The 25585-nt window shown below is 45.6% G+C and overlaps 1 protein-coding gene across 1 annotated transcript in view; it reads right to left on the bottom strand.

The window, feature by feature from the left end:
* The window catches only part of LOC136491682 (SWI5-dependent HO expression protein 3-like), a 37126-nt gene extending 11909 nt beyond the window's left edge, over positions 1-25217 (bottom strand). Inside the window, exons 1-2 of the mRNA XM_066487949.1 lie at positions 25037-25217; positions 24357-24456 (exon numbers count right to left, since the gene is read on the bottom strand). Of these exons, the coding sequence (XP_066344046.1) occupies positions 24357-24456; positions 25037-25217 (281 nt within the window). The remainder of the gene's footprint in view (positions 1-24356; positions 24457-25036) is intronic.
* Positions 25218-25585: the final 368 nt, after the last annotated feature.

Below are 25585 nucleotides of genomic sequence, written 5' to 3'. Positions count from 1 at the left end.
ATATCTCTTTCTTAGATCATGATACATTTTGTTGCTACCTGGATGAATGGAGTATCTTGTAGAATGAGCTTCATCAAGAATCTGCTTTCATAGCTCTAGATTCTTAGGTACTACCAATCTATCCTTGAACCATACGACATCTGATTCATCAATCTTGAAACATGTTGGTCTTCCAGATCTGACTTTATCCTTGATATGGGCTATGCCCTTACTTTTTCATTGAGCATCAATGATCTGATCTTTGATAGTGGACTCAACTGCAATATTGGACAGGGAACCTTGTTCTATGATTTGTAAATTCAGATGCTCCATCTCTACTGCAATATTGGACAGGGAACCTTGTTCTATGATTTGTAAATTCAGATGCTCCATCTCTTGACACAATGTCTGTTGCATAGGTTCTATAATCAGACAATGACAATGACTCTTGCGACTCAAGGCATCGGCAACCACATTAGCCTTACCCGGATGATAATGCACTTCTAAGTCATAATCTTTGATAAGTTCTAACCATCTTCTTTGCCTCATATTCAACTCTGACTGAGTGAAGATGTACTTCAAACTTTTGTGATCCGTATAGATATGACAGATATTACCCCATAAATAATGTCGCCAAATCTTGAGTGCATGAACAACAACGGCTAATTCAAGATCATGGGTAGGATAATGTTCTTCATGCTTCTTGAGTTGTCTGGAAGCATATGCTATGACTCTACCTTCTTGCATCAGAATACAGCCAATACCAATTCCAGATGCATCACAATAGATATCAAATGGCCTCTCGATATCCGGTTGTGCTAAAACTGGTGTAGTTCTCAGCAACTTCTTCAATGTTTGAAAGGCCTCCTCACATTCTGCTGACCATACAAACTTAGTTTGATTTTTCAACAGTCCAGTAATTGGCTTCGCAATTCTAGAGAAGTCAGGGATGAACTGATGATAATACCCTGCCAACCCCAGAAAACTACGAACTTGATGAACAGTTGTAGGTGCTTTCCAGTTAAGGACTTCTTCTACCTTGCTCGGATCTATAGCTATACCTTCAGCAGATAACACGTGACCCAGAAATTGTACTTCCTCCAACCAAAATGCACATTTACTAAATTTGGCATATAGTTGGTGATCTCTTAATCTTTGTAGAACAATGCGGAGATGTTCTGCATGTTCCTCTTTGCTCTTAGAATAGATAAGAATGTCATCAATGAACACCATGACAAACTTATCCAACTCAGGCATGAAAACTGAGTTCATCAGGTACATGAAATGAGCATGGGCATTGGTCAGCCCAAAAGACATGACTAGGTACTCATATAGACCATATCGGGTAGTAAACGCTGTTTTCGGCACATCTTCTCGTCTGATCTTAATCTGGTGATAGCCTGATCTCAAGTCTATCTTCGAGAACACCTTAGCTCCCACAAGTTGATCAAAAAGCAAATCAATTTGGGGTAAGGGGTATTTGTTCTTTATGGTGACTTCATTTAACGGCTGATAGGCAACACATAACCTTAAGGTTTGGTCCTTCTTCTTCACGAAGATAGTAGGGCATCCCCAAGGTGATGAACTAGGTTGAATGAAACCCTTGTCTAACAACTCTTGTAGTTGCATTTTAATTCTGCTAGTTCTTTGGGTGGCATCCTATATGCTCTTCTGGACACTAGGTGCTGTTCCTGGTTTCAGATCAAGTTCTGAACTCTACATCTCGGTCTGGTGGCAGACTAGGCTAGATCATCAGGGAAAGACATCCATAAACTCACATACCACTGAAATTTTCTTCGGCTTCTTCAACAATAGTTGCACAGACTATTTCCACTATACTCTTAGGAAAGGGAAGTTGGATGAGAAGTTGGGTTTTGCTGCCAGGTGCATTTACCCTTATGGTTCTACGCAGGACATCTATGATAGCCCATGTGTTGGGTTAACCAGTTCATATCAAGGATCACATCTATATCTTGATCCTTTAATATCAGCATATTGGTAGGGAACTCATAACCTCCCAAAACAATAGGTACATGCTTGAACTACCTCCCTTGTACAAATTCGTCCCCCAGGCGACTGTATATGATATGGTTCTTTTATTTCCCCAATAGTTATCCCATGCCTTCACAACAAATGTATGATTGATGAATGTATGGGATGCACCAGAATCAAATAAGGTAATTGTAGGATGCCTAGCAATGGGAAACATATCCCATCATTACTGGTTCTCCTTCTGGAATAGATTCCACCTGAGTATAGAAGACCCTTCCTAGTTTTCTTTTTAGCCTGACCCTTCTAACTATTCTGAGCATTACCCTTGTACTGATTCTGAGCTTGAGTAACAGGGGACCTTAGGGTGCATCAGGATTGTTCTTCCTGGGATATGGACATTCTCGGGAAAAAGTGTCCGGGCTTACCACAATTATAACATGGATAATTGTGATTCTGGGGAGTATCATTACGGTTTGCATTATTTGTATTATTTTGCTGCTGCGGTGCTTGATGAGGATAAGGCGCATTAGTTGTAGGGCGAATAAAGATTTGCTGCCTGCCTTGGCCTTGTTGTGGGCGGAATGGCGCACTGGCCATGATTCTGAGGATGGTAGACTATCTTCTGACGCTTTCCACTTGATGATCCAGAAGCAGATATTTTCTTTTTCTTCACCTCCTTGTGTCGGCGGTAATTCTCCTCCGAAGCGATAGCAATGTTGATTGTCTCATGATAAGTTGTGTTACCACAAGTTGCCATCATGGTCTGAAGTTTAGTGTTCAGGCCTCTAAGAAAATGATTCTTCTTCTTCCTGTCAGTATTCACATACTCTATAGCATACTGCGATAGGTGATTGAAGCGCCCAACATAATGCATCATCGGGTGCTCCCCTTGCTTAAGAGCCAAGAACTCTTCTAACTTCATGGTCATCACACCGTCTAGGAATATAGTGTGCCCTGAAGGCATCCTTAAACTCCCTCCAGGTGATTTGGTAGGCCAGTGGGCTAGTACTGCTACCAAATTTGCCCACCTAGGCACCTAGCAGCTCCTCGGAGTTGCTATGACGCAAACCCTGGTTTCTGAACCTCAGGTACAGTGAATCAGCTCAAACTTTTGCTCTATTGTCCTAAGCCAATCGTCTGCTTCTAAAGGTTCTTCTGCCTTAGAGAACACAGGCGGATGTGTGTCCGTAAAATCAACATAGGTTGACTCATCATTTCCATTATTACAACATGCCACGATTAGGGTATGGTGCCTGTTGGTTCTATGCCAATTCCCTTAACAACCTAGCATTCTCTAGTCATTGCATTGACAAGTGCGGCTATGGCATCTACCATAGTCGAAGGCATTGGTGGAGGATTTGGGCACTCATCATCGTCATGCGAGCCACTAGCACCAGTTCGGGTGATAGGATGAGGCATCTATTAGAGAAACACGTTTACTTACATTATTCTTTATTGAAAGCATTTAAAAGGTTTCATGCTACAATGGGTTACTTATTTAATTTACATGTCTTATGTCCCACAAGACAACCCTGGTTTACTAGGAAAGCAGTAAAGGAACTACTACTACTACTCTGGGCTCTCAGTCATCAGCATCCTGTGCCCATATCGGAATGAAACCTCATCTTCATCTGAGAAGTACACTAACTCCTTAGGATCCTCCTCTTCTTCATTCTCGACCTCTCCTAGATCTACAATCATTTCTTCATCTGTAACTTCACCATCCCCTTGAGGAGGATGAAGTTGAGCGTACAGTAGGTGGACATTTTCATGAAGAATGGCATTGTCCATCTCTAGGTCTTCTACATAGAATTCCAACTCATGGACGTGTTCATTGGCCGCATCCTCTCGTGTCTAGGCTTCATTCTGTAGCTCCATGGTCATGGTGATGCCCCTTTGCATTTCCGCCAGCTTCCCTTGATCTTTAGCATGAGCTCGACGAAGAGTGTTGAGCTCCTTGGTAAGGTTCTCGATGTTGGCAGGGGTTGCTTGAATATCCTTCCTCTCCTAGGTTCTTGGAACTTCCTTCACCAAGCTTGTGGTTTCACGGTGCCATCTGGTGATGAGGAACTCCATGAGGTCCGGTGGACTTGCGTGTGGTTACCTTGGTCTTAGCCATAGCCTATAGGATTTAAGGTAGGACTATAAGAATAGCTTGAGGATAATGGAGGTTAGCAAGAATGGGATTGACATTACTTACCCAACCACTTCTTAAGGGGAATTATTATGCAAGGTGTTCAAGCATGATGCATGAATCGATCTTACGAATCTAGGTACAAAAGATTTATATAATCAAAAGTACTAGATTTTTAGTACATAGGGACAAACCTAATCATATTATCCACCACTGAACTTTCAAATAAGATAGGATTGAGTCTAGATCAAAGGTAAGAACAAAGAAATTTGAACTTTAAAATATCAAGTTTACTTTCTTTGATCCAAATCAATTTGAAGGTTTTCCAAAGTAACCTACAATGATCTTAGATGGGAACTGCTCTAATACCAGCTGTGGCAGAATCTCCTGAGGAATTGGGCCCACATGCACCTATCGTTGTCTTAACAGACCTCAGGATAGCGTTCACGAGTTCCCAACAACTCAACAGGTCTGTCGGGTGTCCTCGGGAAACCCTGAATCATCCACGATTCTCTTTTAAAATAGGATCCCAATCACAGACATTGTAGATTACAACAATTTATTCTAATATATACATCAGAGTAAAGATAGCGGAAGTCTTAAGGTAACATAGGTTACAAACCAGTTGTTTTCAAACTTACAATACCATAAGTGTCATACAACCATAGTAGCGGGATAATATTACATTAACTTTATTTATCATACAAACTAGTGCCTTGTCCAAAGGCCATTCATCACTCCTCATCGTCATTGACTTCAAACACAGACATGTAGCAGGGACCAAAATAAGCCTGCGCATGCGACTCACCTGCAACAAGGGTTAACAAACCCTAAGTACAAAAGTACTCAACAAGACTAACCCTGACAGTAAAGGGGTGTAAGACTTTTAAAGATGCAGGGGTTGGGGCAAGGTAAGGATGTAGCAAGATTCAAAAGTTCTTTGCCAAAAGCTTACTATTCTTCATCCTATTTTCATGTTTTACCCCTAAGTCCTTTTTGTTCATTATCTCAACTAAGTGTACATTTCCCATATTCCATTCCTTCTCATTCCATTCTTTTCTCATATTTTAGTAATTCACCAGTCCTGCATTGCTTCTGTAATGAATCGAGTCTCCATATCTACGGAGCACCGACAATTCGAATTGATTCAAGTCCCAGCTAGGGATTCCTTATCACATGATATATGTAGAACTTAATCTTGCATATATCAACCTCGCTACCGGATCCTCCTATACTAAGCTGTCTCCACGCCACCTGAGAGCACAGCACACCTCAATCCGGCCACATTCCAGCCACGAGGGTACACGCTACTCCCGCCATCTCTCCACTCCCAGTGCGTGGGCATACGTCTTAGTATCGGATTAGCCGAAGTAGGCTTACCAGAGTATGTGACCAGTACTACAAAGTGTCTCATTCAGAAGATCCACAATGAGTGGCCTTTAAGCGACATAGTCGGCAACATTACCCAACATTCAAGATAAGTCACCCGACTAGTCTCTAGTTCATTCTACCTTCTTTCTTTCTTTGACCAATATGCCATCTTTGATTGTATCGAAACTTTTACTTTGAAAGCCTACCATAAGCATACTAAGCAATCTACGCTTTTTAAAAGAAAACATCTTCAAGGATGGTAAACAATAAACAAGGTAGACAATGCATCAAGTAGGTAACATTTGAACTTAATCAACTTAATGCAATAAGTAACATAGGTGATAAACTTTTCAAAGTAAACAAGGTAATGGTTTAATGCATAAACCGGGGCTTGCCTTCGTTGACGATCTCAGGTTTTGGATTAGTACCATAATTATCGAATCCCGTGACAACCGGGGATTCTTCTAGAACTTGCTCATCTAGAATCGTTTCACTCTCGGATTCTACACAAAATGATAACATATGCTTTAACATGATGATAATGTAAACATGATGCAGTCATGGTACATGAAATATAACAACACTTCGAATACGACTATTTTTCACGGTACAGTTGCAAGCCAACAAAACCAACTTGTAATGCTACCATCAAGAACCACACATGTAACTTGACTAAATGGATCTTGAAACCCTACTAGTCACAAAACATGACCAAAACCAGATCAAACACTAATCAAACACTTAGGGTTTGCTTATATTTATTTTTGAATTAATTTGGAATTAAGCCCAAAAATGAACTTATTCCAAATGACCTCAAATTTTATGTAAGCTTCCTCATGACAAATTAGTGTACCAAAACAAATTTCATAATTTTTGGAATTATACAGTGGCCTACAAAAATCATGGAAATTATATTTATTAATCAATGGACTGAATATTTGAACATTAAAAATTTATTCAAAATTCAAGTTTCAAATTTTTAAACCATACTAGAGCATGTACAGAGGCTGCACACAAAATTTCAGAATTTTTGGAGCTATGATTGTTTTCCTACAAATTTCCAAATATTAGCACTATTTCAAAATCAGAAAACCCTCGGCCAGGAGTCGAGGGAAGCTCGCCGGAGTCGAGACGGCGGCGTCGAGCAAAATAGAGGGGAGGAAGAAAAGTGAACAGGCGTCGTCTAGGGTCTTATAGCTCGGCCAGGAGCGCGCGGACTCGACATGCAGTGTGCTCCCTACGCCAGCACGAAGCCAAGGGCGGTCGTAGGCGCGCCTAGAAGGCTGGAGAAAGGACGTCAGCGGTGAGGCTGGTGGCGTCCTGTGGTTATCTGATTTTTGAAATAATTACAGATTTGCCACTGAGTCCATTTTGCAAATTACTCATAATTTTTCTAAAGAAGATTGAAAATCTCCAAAAATGAAAGTTGCTCAACTTTTCAAACTCTACAACTTTGCTTCAAGGAACATTTTCAAATTCTACCTCCATTTTGAAATTTGAATTTGGGGTGCATTTGAGCATTTGAATCATTTCAAAATTACTCCAAATTTTATATGTAAACTTGAAAAACTTTGAATACCAAAGTTGATCCTTATAAAATAATCTTCAACTTTGCTTTTTGTCACAACCCCAAATTCCAAATGGATTTTGAATTAGACAAAAGGGGCAAAAAGGACTTTTATGATTTGAATATGAATTCAAATTTGATTTGTTTACCTTTTTACTTTAACTTTGATTTTTGACTAGTAACATGGCCCATTAGGGTTATTTGAGTCAAATGACACATGGCCTCACATGATCACATGAAATTTGACCCTTATGGTCATGATCTTTATTTAGGGTTTTGAATCACATCACATAAAATAACAACATTATGAAATAAAGCTTATTTAGTGAATGCATTCAAAATTTTCTACTTCATGAATGCTTTGCAATGCATATGATGATATGTCAAGTTTTTAGTGCTAGGTCAAAACACCAGAGGTGTTACAAGCACATGATCTGAAGTTCGAGAGGATCAAAAACTAGAACACCGAAGTTATGAATCAAGGATTACATTTTGCCGGACCTCTTTTCTAGGAAAAGTTGATATGTATGAATGATGTTGTTTGTGAAACAATGATAGAAGACATCTCTAATGTAATAACTTAATGTTGGTTCATTGAATGATAATGAATATAATATATGTTTGTCCTCTTGTTAGTGTTTTGTAAACCGGACTAGTAAATTTATACAATTGTCCGCGCTGCTCTAGGAAGACGATACTAGCATCCAAAAGACACAAGGATTTATACTAGTTTAGGCCAGAGCCCTATGTCTAGTCTTAGATATGATCGAGTGCATGTTCCTCGCTTGAATGCTCTGAAGTTCTTACAATGGGGGGTGCAAGAATGGTAGAAGAGATTGGAGAGCTAGAGCTAGGAGATGGACTACCTGAACGGAAGCTTCAAGAGACCTACTACGGTGTGAATGAGTTGGAGATGTGTAAGATTCAAGCTAGTGGGAAGGATGCCCTAGCTGCCCTTATATCAAATTCTAGGCCAGGGCATTACAAAGAAGGAGGTTCTCCCGACCGAGGGGTCACGAGCCTAATGGAGGAACCTAGCTAACTTGGATTGCAAGCTACGTCGCCTTGTGGTGCATGTCGAGGCATGGTTGTCATCATGGTCTTGTGCCCATGTCGTAGTATGGTGTGATGTGGTGCAACTATGCCGACCAGTGGTGGCACTATAGGCACGGTCATGGTTCGCCAGTTATCCTTCGTGATGTGGTCTTCATCGTGGTCTTCATCATTGTCTCTAGATTTCCTAGGGGCATCATAAAGGTGTTGGTAGCCACCCACAGGTCGTTGATCACCTGGTTGTCTTGTAGAGTTGGTGGCCATGATCACTGAGCTCTAGGATCATGGCTCCCACCGATTTGGATGGCTGAAAGGTCCTAATGGCTAGAGGGGGTAGAATAGCCTATAAAAAATTCTACAACAACACTAAGCAAATTGGTTAGACAAATATGAGGCGAAGCAATTCTTGCGCTAGCCTACTAAAAATGCAAGCCACCTACCACAATTCTAGTTGCTATAGTCTCTAAGCGCACAAAGGCTAGGTCACCACTACTAAGTTAGTGAGCTCTCAAAGACTAACTAAAGGGCCTCACTAACCACTAGACAAGACACAAGCTAGCTCTCAAAACTAATTACACTAAAGAGCTTATCTACACTAGGAAATGTAAATACAAGAGAGGGGATGTGATGTTTATACCACCGTGGCAAGTGACAATCAATCAATCATAATGAATACCAATGAAATCCCAATGACAAGATGACACAATGATTTTTCACCGAGGTTCACTTGCTTGCCGGCAAAGCTAGTCCCCGTTGCGGCGATTCACTCACTTGGAAGTTCACGCGCTAATAGGCATCACATGCCTAACCAACAATTGGGTGCCGCACAACCAACACAAGATGAGGATCACACAAGCCATGAGCAATCCACTAGAGTACCTTTTGGCTCTCTGCTAGGGAAAGGTCAAGACCCCTCACAATCACCATGATCGGAGCCGAAGACAAGCACCTTCCTCCACTCGACGATCCTCACTCCACCAAGTCATCTAGGTGGCAGCAACCCCTAAGAGTAACAAGTGAAATCCATAGTGAAACACAAACACCAAGTGCCTCTAGATGCAGTCACTCAAAGCAATGCACGTGAATGCTCTCAATTCTCACCAAATGATGAATCAATCAAGTAGGATGAGTGTGAGAGAAATGGCTATGCTCACTAGGATGTATTCTCAATAAAAATGGTCAAGAGAGTGAGTAAGACCAGCCAAGGGCTTTTTATAAGCCCCTCACACAAAAAGAGCCATTGGCTCTCAACAGGAAGCCAGCTGCTCGGTGACTGGATGGGCTGGTTGGGGCACCCGGACACACCTAAGCCAGCATCTAGTCCACTAGATGCTACCATGTGTCCCCACCTTTGAAATTGAGATGCTGATCTCCAATGGCTAGATTCTCCCATGCTCACAGTTAAGTTAAGACTAGACGCAGCGATCAGCAAGACCGGATGTGCCGGTGCACGCGCACGTCCGAGCCTCTAGGCGCTGACCGAATGCCCTGCTCCCTTCGCCTAAGATCGTACCACCGCAGTGTCAGGTCAACTCAAGAGGGGTTCTAGAGCCACAAAACCGCGACTAGACGCGTCCGCTCACCCATGATCAGATTCGCGTCAGAGTCCGGTCCTCCTTTGCTTCTCTCAAACACTTGCATCAGCGTACATCAGCCTTGACCAAATGCAAGCCCCTACGTGTCTGGTCACAATAACTGTTCATCATCTGATTGACAGACCGACAATGCATCTCACTGCCCTGATGACTGAATGCACCCCACGTCAAGTCTGGTCACTATGTGACCAGCGTCCAGTCAGTGCAAAATAGCACCTCCACTTCTCCAACTTCGACACCCTTGATCAAATGTGCTAACCACCAAGTGTTTCACCTTGTGCACATGTGTTAGCACATTTTCACAAACATTTTCAAGGGTGTTAGCACTCACTAGAATCTAAATGCATATGCAATGAGTTAGAACATCTAGTGGCACTTTGATAACCACATTTCAATATGAGTTTCACCCCTCTTAATAGTACAGCTATCTATCCTAAATGTGATCACACCCACTAGGTGTCTTAATCACTAAAACAAAATGGCCCTATCAAATTCACCATTCCTTGAGCCCATTTTGTTTTTCTCTTTCTTCTTTTCCAAGATCGAGCTCTTGATCATCACCACAGCTATCACCACCATCATCATGATCTTCACCATTTGCTCCATCACTTTGAATGTGCTACCCTATCTTATGATCACTTATAGTAAAAGGGTTTGCACCTAGGGTTTCATCAATTCACCAAAACCAAACTAGAGCTTTCAATCTCCCCCTTTTTGGTAATTGATGACAACCCTTTCACAAAATATGAATTAAAATTCATTTGAATCCATGTTCCTTGCCCAAGCATTTTACCATGTGTAAAAGGATATGGACAAGTTTCATGAACCCAAACTGGTAGCATTAGCTCCCCCTACATATGTGCTAAGAGTTTGGATTGAAGCTTGCACATATGCATAGATTAGAAATGTGGTATGGCAATTTCTACCAAATGATGCTAAGGTATAAGAGATGGACCTTTGAAGCATGATACCAATCAGGAGCGCACCAAATATATCATCCTTAGCACCATTGCTAGTTAGATACCACATGGAATTTCTGGAAACACACTTGGAACATAAAACCAAGGCATATCTAACTATCCTATGCATGCTAGTTTCTCATTTCATCATTCAAACCTACAACTAGTATACACCACATAAGCATGGAATTTTAATTTAAAAGTTGTGCCATGCAAGCAAACATATGAGATGCACATTCAAATGCATAATACAAGTTCATGCTCCCCCTACTTGTGTGCTCAAATTTTATTGATCCCCTTACTTTCATATTTCTCCCCCTATGTCATCTTTTCACTATCTTTGTGCATTACTTCTCCCCCTTTGTCATCAATAACCACAAAGGTTCAATTTTAGATAGGTTAAGATTATCAATGTCAATCATTAGGGTGAAGATCTTTTTCCCAAATTTGGTTCAATCTAGAACACTTGCCAAAGATATTTAACTCAGTTTGATCCAAGGGCAAGCTTCTTTACACCTCATGTCAAGGGTTATCTTGACCATGTTGAGTTAAACACTTATAGCTCATTTTCTATATCAAACACTAGGTTCACAAGGCCACAAACATGTCATATGCTACCACTAGATCAAGTCAAGCATAGGAGCAATAGTGGTACCATACAAGCATCAAATTCATTTGATTTTTAATGAATGAGCCTATAAAATATTAGGAATGACAAGGTGCACTAAACATGTCCTTAGCAAAGTATGTATGTATGTCAATCAACTTTTACCTTGGTTGCTCGAAGGAGAGGCATGTCATATAAGTGGGGGGTGCATCAACACATATTTGAGAAATCCAATATGTTCAACTCATTCCTTAGCTGGCAAAAGCTCTTCTCATCAAGTGGCTTGGTGAATATATCGGCAAGTTGATCCTCGGTGCCCACACTCTCAATGCAAATGTCCCCTTTTTGTTGATAATCTCTTATGAAATGGTGGCAGGACATCAATATGCTTTATTCTTGCAAGTTGAATCAGATTGTTAGTTAGCTTGATTGCAGTCTCATTATCGCATAGCAATGGCACTTTCTTAAACTTGATTCCAAAGTCATTCAAGGTGGTCTTCATCCAAAGTATTTGTGCACAACAACTACCAGGCGGATATGTATTCGGCTTCAGCGGTTTATAATGCAACACTATTTTGTTTCTTTGATGACTATGAAACAAGCGATCTTCCCAACAATTGACAAGTGCTCGATGTGCTCTTTCTTTCAACCTTGCATCCCACATAATCAGAGTCCAAATATCCAACAAGCTCAAACTTTACTCCTTTGGGATACCACAAACCAACATTTTGTGTATGCTTCAAGTACCTCAATATTCTCTTTGTAGCCTTCAAATGACTTTCTTTTGGTGAGGCTTGAAATCTTGCACACATTCACACACTAAACATGACATCTGGCCTTGATGCGGTCACATAGAGTAGGCTTCCAATGATAGAGCGATACAACTTTTGATCCACCATGTTGCCACTTGCATCACTATCTAAATTGTCATTTGTTCCCATGGGTGTACTAATTTGCTTTGCTTCATTCATGCCAAACTTCTTGAGTGTGTCTTTGATGTACTTGTCTTGACTTACAAATGTACCATTCTTCAATTGCTTGATTTGAAGACCAAAGAAGTAACTCAACTCTCCAATCATGGACATATCAAACTTATTAACCATCATCTTTCCAAACTCTTCACAAAAGTCTTGATTAGTTGATCCAAATATGATGTCATCAACATAGATTTGCAACACAAGTGAAAAGAGTGGTGTAAACCTTGCCCATCATGAATCCCTTTGAGAGTAGGAAGTCCCTCAACCTCTCATACCATGCTCTAGGTGCTTGCTTCAAGCCATACAATGCCTTCTTCAACTTGTACACATGGTTGGGCTTCATGTCATCTTCAAAACTAGGAGGTTGCTCAACATATACTTCTTCATTAATGTAGCCATTGAGAAATGCACTCTTAACATCAATTTGATAGAGCTTGATGTTGTGGGCACAAGCATAGGCTAGCAAGATTCTAATTGCTTCCAATCTAGCAACCAGGGGCATATGTTTCTCCAAAGTCAAGATCTTCAACTTGAGTGTAACCTTGTGCTACAAATCTTGCTTTGTTCCTTACTACTATCCCATCTTGATCTTGCTTGTTTCTATAGACCCATTTGGTTCCAATCCCATTGTGTCCCTTTGGTCTCTCTACTAACTCCCATACTTGATTTCTAGTGAAGTTGTTAAATTCTTCATGCATTGCATTCACCCTAATCAACATCCTTCGATGCTTCATCTATCTTCTTTGGTTCAATGGATGACACAAAAGAGAAGTGCTCACAAAATGAAGCCAATCTTGATCTTATTTGTACACCTCTAGAAATATCTCTAATTATAGTATCCAATGGATGATCCTTTGCAATATGAGTTGGTTGTAGTATTGAAACATTGCTTGCTCTTGCTTGATCATTGGGTTGAGATGATGAACTAGCCACTTGTTGATCTTGCACATTGTCACAAGGGCCACTTGTACTTGCTTGATTTGTATCATCTTGCACATTAGAGTTAGAGAGGACTTGCACTTGATCATCTTCTTCATCTATCACTTGCCTAGGCCTCAATTCACAAACATCCATATTCTTCATGGCATTTGAAAGTTGAATGCCACTAACATCTTCCCAAGTTCTCATTCTCATCTTGGGAACCCTTGGTTTCATCAAATTCAACATCATGAACTTCCTCAAGAGTACCACTTGCTAAATTCCAAACTCTATATGCTTTGCTAGTGTTGGTATTTCTAAACATTTATAGAAAGAATCTACAAGCGTATGGAATTACCGTTGTAGCTTTCACCCGAAAGTATTTAGGGAACGAAGGTATTTCTTCTAGCTAATTTGCCCAAGGACAACACAACAACAGCTAATAAGGGTAGAGAAGGATTCATATGGCTTAGGGTCTAAGGATAGATAAACTCTACTTTGGGCACCAGATCGCACCTAGTCTACCAGGTGATGCTGGCCTCTAGCTCTATGCTGTATCTAAACATCGGGGATTATGAAGGACGGATAGGGCTGTCACCACCTGTCGCCTACCCCTCAACCAGGGGATACAAGGCAAACGAAAGTAGCATCTAGCCTAGACACCACATCTACACTATCGACTATTACTTAGTGTCGATGAGGGTGATCCATCTTTATCAGGAGCCCTCTACTAGAGTATCCACAATAGGGACGGACGATGATCCCACAAATAAGTAAGAGTAAATCTTATCTAGTCAAAAGTCTTTATAACCAAAAGAATCACAACACTTACTAAATACCCGTTGAGGTACAAAGTCAATGTTTGCTGAGGTACAAGTGGGGGAAGGTAACCTACAAGTCCAGCACTTCTTCCCCAAACTCTCCCTCACATCTCTCCCCAACTTCTTTACTAGAGCTAGCTAGGGCCAAAGCCCATGAGTTGTGTTACTCTTCTCTTGCTCTTGTGCTCTTCTCTTGTGTGTTTTTGAAATGAGGAGAGGGGAGCCTCCTTTTATAGGTGGAGAGGAGGGGGCTATATGAATAATACCTCATCCCCTCATGGAAAGTGTAAACCAACATCAAGATACACTGAACCTGGCCAGGCACCTACGTAACATTCATTGCAACGTCGGTGGGAAGCGACTTGCCAAAAAAATGGGCCAAAAGGGGCCGCACCAGTGGTGTGGCTGAACCGCCACTGAGCCCAAACTCACCCATTTTTGGTGAGCGAAATCCTTGGGGCTTCCTGACTTGGCCCATGGTGGTGTTCTGCAAAGATAAGGTGATTTGATTTGGGTTTTGGCCTTATTCTCTTCTTTGTTTAGGCCCTGATTTGTCTAGTAATGGGACTCGCTCCTTTGGGCTTGTGTAGAATGGTATTTGTGCTTTGTTCTTTTGCACATTTTTAGCCCTTTTATGTGTATTTCCACAAATGCCCTCCTCCAAATGAATAAACACCAAAACTCATGGAATTCGTTAGTTATAAACCCTATCACTAAGTTTGGTGTTTATTTTAGTGTATTTTATGTGAGTGTTGGCGGTTAAAAGTTTGAGTTAAGGACCGCCAACAAACTCCCCCACACTAGCCCTTTGCTTGTCCTCGAGCAAAGCTTTTAGGGATAAAAAGTAATCACGGGCATAACATCCCAAGATATACAGCTATACATGAAAGTTATTCCAACACATTCTTTACGCAAGTGGGATATGTAGCATTAGCTAACATGTTTCCTTGGGTTGTTGAAAAATGGAACCATTCTCGAAACAAAGTCATCTTCCCAATTTCACATCTTAGCACTTGGAGTTTTCAAAGTTTTTCTTTAAAAAAAGCATAGTTCACTTTATACTCCTCAAATGACACTCTCAAATCACTCAGTGGTGTATATTTCCTCACCAAGGCATAGCAAAGTTTTGCCTTCTTTTGTTTTCTTCTACTTCTAAAAGGTTTATGTGGAGCTTTAGATAGGGATAAACAAAATAGCATAGTTGTATTGCATATGTTTGTAAAGTCAAATCGAGGATCTAAAGAGAGATGTGCCATACTCTTAAATCAAGATGTGCATGTGTGGAAAAATGTGAACTAAAACTATACTCCTTTTGTAGATATGATCTCTCTCTATAACTTAGTGTTTTGAAACATGGCTATCTTTCTCTTTCTTTCTTCTTTATCTTTTCTTTTTTCAATACATGAGCCTTCATGTGCTCATAATTTTTTTTACTTGGACCTTCATGTGTCCTTATTTTTTTATTTTTTTAAGTTATTTTGCATAGCCTAGGTTTCTTCTTCTAAACCATTTATTTAGAGAGAGATCACTATCTTTTAGAACATGGAGTGTTTACCTAACAAACATTTTTTGTCTACTCTTAGTGTAGGAGTAGAATTTTTGGTGGATGGAAGCATGTTTTTACGTACTCCCAGTGTAGGAGCAGCAAGTGTATGTGGAGTGTACGTGATCTTGATCTTGGGAGCATAATAAATCTCTCAACAAGGGTCAACAACACTTGACCAAACTCAACACAATAACAAGTAGCTTATGTAGAAGGCTTGAAACTTGCAAGATGTTATATTTGGCCTTGGTAGGAATTGCTCACCAAATGAGGAGTATGTGATACTATGTGTGGGGGTATTAACCCCTATACCCTTACGGCTAAGCTTGGGCTGGCCCGGATCGATGGGTTCAGTCCACTCGAAAGATGACGTGCGGCCCAGTTAACCTGATCGGAGTCCCGCACAAGGAGTCAAGACGGATTTGGCGATCAAGCAGGATCCTGGTCGGTTAGAATAGGAATCCTTATCCGGCCACATATGGCAATTGTAACTGACTAGGATTAGTTTCCAGATCTATAACCCTGCTCCCCGAACTATATAAGGCGGGCAGGGGACCCCTCTAAAAAACATCTCTCATTGACATACAGCAATACAAATCAGACGCAGGACGTAGGTATTACGCCTTATTGGCGGCCGAACCTGGATAAAACCTCGTGTCTGTCTTGCGTCACCGTCTTGTTTGGGGCTTGCGCATCTGTCTGCCGATAATCTACTACCTTGGGCATACCCCTAGGTAGACTGCCGACCATATTTCGTCGACAGTGGCGCGCCAGGTAGGGGGTGTGCGTACTGCTCTCCAAGCGAACAAGATGGTCATCATCTCCGGCTCCATGGCTACGCCCAATGGCCTCACATTCACCGTCGGCCAGATCACCTGGACCACCCGCTCCAACGACTCCATTGCCATGACTGCGGAGGAGGCGTGGATTCAGCCCGCGCCGACGACTACTTCACCTGCATCGGCTACGGCTCCGACCACGGGGAACACGGCTCCGACCACGGTGAACACGGCTCCGACCACGGTGAACACGGCTCCGACCACGGTGAACACGGCTCCGACCACGATGGACCTGGCTCCGACCACGGGACATCTGGCTCCGACCACGCCTACAGCCACGCCAACAACCCATCATCCGCTTCCCCACTACAGAGGAAAGCAGATCGACAACACCGACCTGCTCGACTCCGTTGATCGGGTCGGCATCCAACTCGCTGAAACCCTAGCTCTGGTAAGTACGATTCAAATCCAACCTAACGAGCAGGTAACAGCTCTCCACAACAGATCTATCCGACCGGCTCGGACCAGTCGTCCTATGCGACTTGGAACAGATCTTGTGGTCGTATCAACTCCTGAGGGGCGTTTCGCTCATCGCCGGCCAGACATCGCGACGGATCTCCGACTCTGCGAGTACGAAGCCCCGACGGAGAACCACCAGGTCCAGCCCTACGGCCTGCAAAACACTGCCTCCAGCTACGCGTACAACCTGCGACGCCGCTCGGATCTGTGTCCTGTACACCGATCCCGGCCGAGGTCATGCAACATCGTCAACATGGTCCGGATTGAAGATTATCAGGAAGGATCCGTCCACACCATCCGAGAGGGTGACTCCAGCTCCTCATCCGGCATAGCGTCCAACGCATCTGTCCACACCGAGCTTCAGCGTCACGAAGATGAAGGCGTCAAATACGATCTGGATCTACCAGACCACACCCCGGGTTTCCCCCAATTTCCGTCTTTCCCGCCAAGACGGGGGGATTTGATCCATGTTGTCAGCAACGACGAGCCGCCAGCAGTTGGCAAAACAGAACAAGAGAAGACTGCGCGTGAAGCACGCAACATTGACCGGTTTAATCGCCGGCAAACCGAAGCTGAAGCAGACCAGGAGGCACGATGCATGAGGGTCCAACCACGTGACCTCAACAATGCTTTCGATAGGGTGGGGGATAAGCAAGTCTTCAGGACCCCAAGCGCCAACGTAGCCGTCGCCATGGCAACAATGCAGCGGCTGCCCAACACTCTCGAGACTCAAGTAATCCGTGATGACATACAAGCTTACCTGACGGCTGCTATGGCTCAGACCGCAGAGATGAACCAAGCCCGGGCTTCATCCGTTTCTGTCGAATCAAGCCACAGCCGCCAATACTCAAGTCGCTCACAGCCACTCAACCAACGTGGCTCGCGCAATAATGACCCATCAGACAACCGTCAAGGCGGAAACGGTGGTCGTGATGGTGGTCGGGATGACAACCGCCGCCGGGAGGATAACCGCCACGACGTTCGAGGCGACAACCGCCGAGATAACCGCGACAATCGCCGTGATAACCACGGTCGCAGGGCTAACCCAGATGGCAATCGAGATCGCCGCGATGGCAATAACGATCTCCGCCATCACCTCGGTGGACGTGATCTGCGTGCTCGCATCAACCAGAGAGCCGACGATCGTGCATCCCATGAAAGCTATCGCCGTATGGAGTATGACACCATCCACGGTCCGCCGGGTCTGAAGCAGTTCACTCCACACCTGCGCCAAGTCATATGGCCCAAGAATTTCAAGCTCGAGAAGCTTCAGAAGTATGACGGCAAGGAAAACCCCGAATTATGGGTCATGCTCTACGAAACTGCGTGCCGCTCAGCCATGGCTGACGAGCACGTCATGTCTAACTACTTCCCAGTCGCTGTTGGTCATGCAGGTCACCAATGGCTGGTTAGCTTGCCAGCGAACTATTTTGACTCTTGGCAGGAGCTCAGGCAGGCCTTCATCGACAACTTCATCGCTACTTGTGAACAGCCCGGCAACAAGTACGATCTGCAGCGGATCCGGGATCGAAAGGATGAACCACTGCGCGAGTACGTTCGGCGTTTCTCGGAGATGAGCATCAAGGTCCCATCAATATCCGACAACGAAGCAATTGAGGCTTTCGTCACCGGCCTCCGCTTCCACGACGCCCTAAGAGACAAGCTCCTCTGGAAGAGACCCGAATCGGTCACAGCGCTTTTGGCCACCGCTAAGAAATATGCGGACGCTGACGACGCTAAAAAGATAATCGTTGAAGAAGCAGCAAGGGTTCCACGCTCCGACCACCCCCCACACCGCGACGATTACCGCAGTAATCGTGGTCGGAACGACAATTTTGACCGCCGCAACCAACGCAACGACTCCCGCGACCACCGTGATCAACGTAATCAGCGGCGCAACCGCCGTGACGATTACAGAAACAAGCGCGCTCGAGAGGACGACGGCGAGGTCAATACCATGAAAAAGGGCGGCGGACGCCGTAACTACGAGGACGACTACGCCAAAGCATTGAAGGGGCCCTGCCAGCTCCATCCTAAGTCGAACCACACCATGGAGAATTGCCGCGTCCTCAAGACTATCTACACGCGTCAACAGGCTCCGGATACGTCCGACAAGCCTAACGACGCGGGGGAACGACGCAACGAGGACAACGACGACGACGATGCAGACCCTCGTCACAAATACGTCAAGCCGACTGATCGCGTACACACCATCATCGGCGGCAAGGTGTCCATCGAGACCAAATGAGAACGCAAGCTGCTCGCCCGCGCTTGCTTGAACGTGGCAAACACCGACAACCTTCTCACCGATCCATGGCTTCCTCCGTGGTCTCACCGTGAAATCTACTTCAGCAGGAAGGACCAATGGGCCGCCATACCCGAGCTAGGGCGTTTTCCCCTGGTCCTCGATCCTTGTATCAACAAGGTTCAATTCGACAGGGTACTGATCGACGGCGGCAGCTCTATTGATATACTGTTCAAGAACAGCCTGCCCGCTCTGAAAATAGCCCAGGCGGACCTGAAGCCGTACGAGGCACAGTTCTGGGGCGTTCTCCCCGGACAGAGCTCCACACCTCTCGGGCAGATCACGCTACCTGTGCAGTTTGGGACTCCGGACCACTTCCGCACCGACTACGTCAACTTCGTGGTCGCTGACTTCGACGGCACCTACCATGCTATTCTTGGTCGACCGTCGCTCACCAAGTTCATGGCCATACCTCATTACAGGTATCTGGTGCTCAAGATGCCTACTGAGAAAGGAGTTTTAACCCTCAGGGGCAACGTGTACGCAGCTTATACCTGCGAGGACGACAGCTTCAAAATAGCAGAGGCCCACGACCTCTCTATTCGCATGGCCGAGACCATGCTCGACGCTAAGAAGACCCCGGCCGACCACCTGGAGATCCCAGAGCTCGAGGCTCCACGCAAGAACATCAGATCCAAGGAGCACAAGACGATCCAGCTGGTCGAGGGCGATCCCAGCAAAACGGCCCTCATCGGGGCCAACCTGGATCCCAAATAGGAAGACGCGCTCGTCAGGTTCTTGAGGGGCAACGTGGATGTGTTTGCATGGAAACCTTCCGACATGCCCGGTGTACCTCGGGACTTGATTGAGCACTCCTTAAATGTCAACAGCAAAGCCAAACCAATCAAGCAGAAGCTACGACGGTTCGCTCGCGACAAAAAGGAGGCGATTAGGGTAGAAGTTACACGGCTTTTGGCAGCCGGATTTATCAAAGAAGTGTATCATCCGGAATGGTTAGCCAACCCGGTTCTTGTACACAAAAAGAATAATGAATGGAGAATGTGCGTTGATTACACTGATCTCAACAAACACTGCCCTAAGGACCCCTTTGGCTTACCTCGCATAGACGAGGTCGTAGATTCAACCGCCGGTTGCGAGCTGCTTTCCTTTCTCGATTGCTACTCTGGTTATCACCAGATCGCTCTCAAAAAGGACGACCAGATCAAGACATCTTTCATCACGCCTTTCGGCGCCTACTGCTACACGACTATGTCGTTCGGGCTCAAAAACGCCGGTGCTACCTACCAACGCGCTATACAGGCCTGCCTCAACGACGAGATAAAAACGGCCTCGTCGAGGCTTACGTCGACGATGTAGTTGTCAAAACCAAGGAAGCTCATACCCTTGTTGACAATCTGGAACGCACCTTCGCTGCCCTTAATACGTTCCAATGGAAATTAAACCCAAAGAAGTGCATCTTTGGTGTCCCTTCTGGCATATTGCTCGGCAACGTCGTCAGTTACGACGGCATACGCCCTAACCCGGAAAAAGTCAAAGCTGTCTTAGACATGAAGCCCCCAAAAAAGGTGAAGGATGTCCAGAAGCTTACCGGCTGCATGGCTGCTCTAAGCCATTTCATATCAAGATTAGGAGAAAAAGGCCTACCGTTCTTCAAACTGCTCAAAGCGTCCGAGAAGTTTGAGTGGTCGGAGGAAGCAGACGCCGCCTTCACGCAGCTAAAACAGTACCTCACGTCACCTCCGGTACTTACTGCTCCGAGAGAAGACGAAACTCTCCTACTTTACATTGCGGCAACCGATCGGGTGGTTTCCACTACAATGGTCGTCGAGCGCGACGAGCCGGGCCACGCCTACAAGGTACAGCGGCCAATTTATTTCATTAGTGAGGTACTCAACGAATCCAAGACCAGGTACCCATAGATTCAGAAACTGCTCTACGCCATACTGATAACATCCCGAAAGTTGAGACATTACTTCGACGGATATCGTGTGGTGGTCATGACCGAGTATCCTTTGGGGGACATCATCTGCAATAAGGATGCGAACGGGCGCATCGTCAAATGGGCAATGGAGCTATCCCCCCTTTCCTTGGAATTTGCAAGCCGTACTACAATCAAGTCTCAGGCACTCGTCGATTTCATCGTCGAGTGGACAGACTTAAGCACGCCTGCCTCTCCGGGATTCGACGAATATTGGACGATGTACTTCGACGGTTCTCTCAACATTGACGGTGCGGGAGCAGGAGTTCTTTTCGTGTCACCATCCAAGGAGCAGCTCCGGTACGTCCTCAGGATTTATTTCCCAGCATCTAATAATGCCGCCGAGTATGAAGCATGCCTGCATGGTCTACGCATCGCGGTTGAGCTTGGAGTTAAACGTCTCTATGTCTACGGAGATTCGGCTCTGGTCATCAACCAACTCAACAAGGACTGGGACACGACCAGTGAAAAGATGGACGCATATTGCAAATCGATAAGAAAGCTAGAAGGCAGGTTCTATGGCATCGAGTACATACACGTGGTCCGGGACAAGAACCAGGCAGCGGATGCGTTGTCAAAGTTAGGATCATCCCGAGCCAAAATCCCACATGGCGTATTCGTCCAAGACCTGCTCACGCCTTCCATTGAAGACGAAGATTCAACGACCGACAAAGTTTCAGACCAGCAATTAGTGGCTACGGTTCCGATGCCGAGCACAACCGAGCCGCTTCCGACCACTCATGAGCCGGACTGGAGAACGCCTTTCATCAAGTACTTGACAGATGGTAGCGGTTATATCGATCGAACAGAAAATGAGCGCCTGATGCGTCGTAGTAAGCAGTACCTGCTCGTCGATGGCAAGTTATGGCGCAAAAACGCTAAGGAGGAAATTTTGATGAAGTGTATAACCCAGGAGGAAGGTGAGCATCTCCTAGACCAAATCCACTCTGGCTCCTGCGGCAACCACGCGGCCTCAAGAACACTGGTCGGTAAGGCTTTCCGAGCAGGGTTCTATTGGCCGTCAGCAGTGGCCGACGCAGAGAAGCTAGTCCGCCGCTGTGAGGGTTGTCAGTTCTTCTCCAAGAGAATCCATGTACCAGCACACGAGATTCAGACGATTCCAGCCTCTTGGCCCTTCGCATGTTGGGGACTGGACATGATCGGGCCTTTCAAACCAGCCCCTGGGAAATTTACATGCGTCTTCGTGCTGATTGATAAGTTTTCTAAGTGGATAGAATACATGCCTCTGGTACAGGCATCCTCAGAGAAAGCTGTCACATTCCTCGACCAGGTCATCCACCGTTTCGGCGTGCCCAACAGCATCATTACTGATCTGGGTACTCAGTTCACCGGGAACGCTTTTTGGGACTTCTGCGATGAAAGGAGCATAGTTGTAAAATACGTCTCGGTGGCGCATCCTAGAGCTAATGGACAAGTCGAGCGGGCAAATGGCATGATCTTGGACGCATTGAAGAAGAGGATGTACAGAGAAAACGATAAAGCTCCTGGAAGATGGCTCAAGGAGTTACCAGCCGTTGTCTGGGGCCTCCGAACTCAGCCCAGTCGTAACACCGGCGTCTCACCATACTTTTTGGTTTACGGCGCTGAGGCAGTCCTTCCACCAGATATAGCTTTCAGATCAGCACGGATAGAGAACTTCGACGAAGGCAAGGTCGACGAAGTACGGGAGCTAGAAGTCAACAGCGCAGAAGAGAAAAGGCTTGATTCCTGCGTACGCACGGCCAAATACCTTGCTGTTTTGCGCAGGTACTACAACAAGAACGTTAAAGAGCGTTTCTTCATGGTCGGGGACTTAGTCCTGAAGTGGAAGACGAACCAGGCTGGTGTCCACAAACTCGCAACCCCATGGGAGGGACCCTTCATGATCAAGGAAGTCACACGCCCAACGTCTTACAGGTTAGCTCATCTAGACGGCACGGACGTACCGAACTCATGGCACATCGACAAGCTTAGACGGTTCTATGCTTAACTACTGAGATATGTACTCTACTTGTATTTTCGATTTACTTTACTAAAGCAACTATGATTTCTCCGACCACTCTAATGTGTCACTCCGAATTTTATGGTTATTCTAACTTAAGCCAGTACAAGCCGACCACCACTCCTTCTACGGTTTTCAGAGCAGGTCCTGTCTCCGGTTCCTCCCAACACGTGCACGGGATCTGCTCTTTGCGTTGCGGGTGATCGGCAGGTCCCCCCTGGTTTGACTTGTCTGCGTCCACGTATGCACAGGTCATAGTACCTCATACTCCGACCACATGCCAGACTAGGGCCGCACAAACTTTTCAGGAGGACGTGTCGAGCAAAATGGTACAACTAAACAGAACGTTAACACGTTCCCACTTAGTTACACCAACAAAAAATTTTCAAGCTTAAAGTGCGTTTTGTATAAAACAAACAAGCTTATAATGATATACAGTTACGTTATTACAAGCTTGCCTGAAAAGGCTCAAGTTTACAATAACACAACTATGTCCTCCTTCTACAGCTCTAAGCCTATTACATTGGCTGGTCGGGGCGCATGGCATTTACTGCTTGCCGCCTCTGATACCCTACTCGAGTCTCGGGGACTCTAGAGCTAGTCAAGCTGAAGGGGATGGCCCCGCCGGTGCCTGGCTGGTCGAGACCGCAGGCTTCATCGGTTGGCTTGCAGCTGATGGCATTTCCAGCTGGCTTGTCGATGGCATACCCTACACAGGTGCTGTCCCACCTCCGCACAGGTTAATATCGCCAATTATCTTGGACGACAAGTCCAGCTGGGCCATCCGAAGCTCTTCGGCCTTGTCTGGGTCTATCTCCTTTGGGTACCCAGCCTCCAAGCGTTCGAGATCGATCAGGGGGTAGTGAGCACGCACCATGCTTAGCACATGGGCACCCGTGTACTCACCCGCCTCCTTCACGAAGTCTTGGAACCATCCCCATGCTTGCTTGCATCTCTCGACCAGTCCGAGCTGAGGCGTCCTTAGCTCTTCCTCTGTGAGCGCCGGGTCGATAAGGTCGAGGACGGGCACAATGCCAGTTGCCATTTCTTGGCACCGCTTGCTCCACGTGTCCCGCTCCTCGACGGCCTTAAGGCATTGTGCTTTCCAGTCATCGCGCTCCTTGATCACGGCCTCAAGGTGCCTCTTGGCATTGACTTTCAAAACTGAAAACAGTACAAGACATCAAACGTGATGACACGACAAGGCAATGTGGGCAATTGAATGAGCAAGGCGGTCTGGAGTGCTTACTTTTCAGGTCGTCCTTCATTCTGTTAGTGTGGTCTTGGAGTTCCGACTGGCGGCGTGCCAATTTCTCGTTGTCCTCCTTCAGACGACCACATTCTGCAAGCGACCGGCTATTCTCCCCCCGGAGGCGGGTCACTTCAGCTTCTAAACCTGCATTACAGCTATTACTGTCAAGAACAAAAAAAAACACAAGTCTAGCACTTGCTATGATACGGTGAATGCTTACCTGTTTTCTCCTGTTCTTTGTTTTTGAGCTGGCCGACCAGGTTTTGGTTCTGTGCTTCTTGGTTCATCCTCTCCTGGTCGGTGGCTTCAAGTTGGCGCCGTAGGCGTTCCACTTCAGCCGTCAGCTCCTTATTGGTCTTCATGACTACTTCTATCTGGTCGAAGCACCTTTTTCGGTACCTTGCAGTTTTCATCACGTCCTGCATACAGACAAGCTACGTCAGACAGTTCGACTACACAAAAGGTTTAAAGACTAAAGCCAAATATACCTGGACTTCAGTCACCAGGCGTTTGGCCGCTCGTTCAACTCTTAAGGTTTCCTCGGCCTCTGGGATCTCCTCGTGCATGACCCATTCGTTGTTCCGATAGCGCGACACATATACATGTTGTCGTCTATCTTGGGGACGGCCCAGGACTTCTTCCACTTCATCTTCTTCAGCCTCCTGTTCGGGAGGCGGCAGTGGTCCGGAGTTCGCAGACTCCACGACCACCAGGGCTTTCCCACGAGCCGTCGCGTTGGCGCCCTGGTTCTGGGCAACTTCTGGCTGCTGCTCCTCGGCTAGATCCAGCTCCCGTGGCGCCGTGGTATCCGCCTCATCAGAGTTTGTGCCCGGAGCACTTGCATTCTGCTCGGGGACTGGCGTCTGGTCGTCCGTCTGCTGAGGCCCAGGCAGAGTCCTTGCCATGGGCTCTTCCACGGCCGGTTGCTGAGCAGTTTGTCCCGCCGTTTTTGCAGAGGACGTTCCGCACCCAGCTAGCTGGTCGGGGCTTTCGGTGGACGCCGATCTAATACATTCAGAGACAAATTCAGAAGACAATAGCATCCAATGCAAAATGCAAAGCTTACATCAAAAATATATATACTTACAGTTTTGACTTGCGGAAGGATGTGGCGAAGGAACGTCTCCTCGACCGCCCCTGTTCTGCTTGCTCGGCAGTTTCCACCGGGACTTGTTCAACCTCCGGTACGGGCGTCGGAGGACGATGCGGCACGTTCCCTTCGTCTGTGCTCTGTGTTGCCGTGGTCGGTGCTGTGACCACTGCTAGCACAGAG

This window comes from Miscanthus floridulus, chromosome 11 (genome assembly GCF_019320115.1).
Source record: "Miscanthus floridulus cultivar M001 chromosome 11, ASM1932011v1, whole genome shotgun sequence".
In the NCBI taxonomy this organism is placed as follows: domain Eukaryota; kingdom Viridiplantae; phylum Streptophyta; class Magnoliopsida; order Poales; family Poaceae; genus Miscanthus; species Miscanthus floridulus.
Note: the sequence above shows the minus strand (reverse complement) of the source record. Positions and strands in the feature narration are given on the sequence as shown.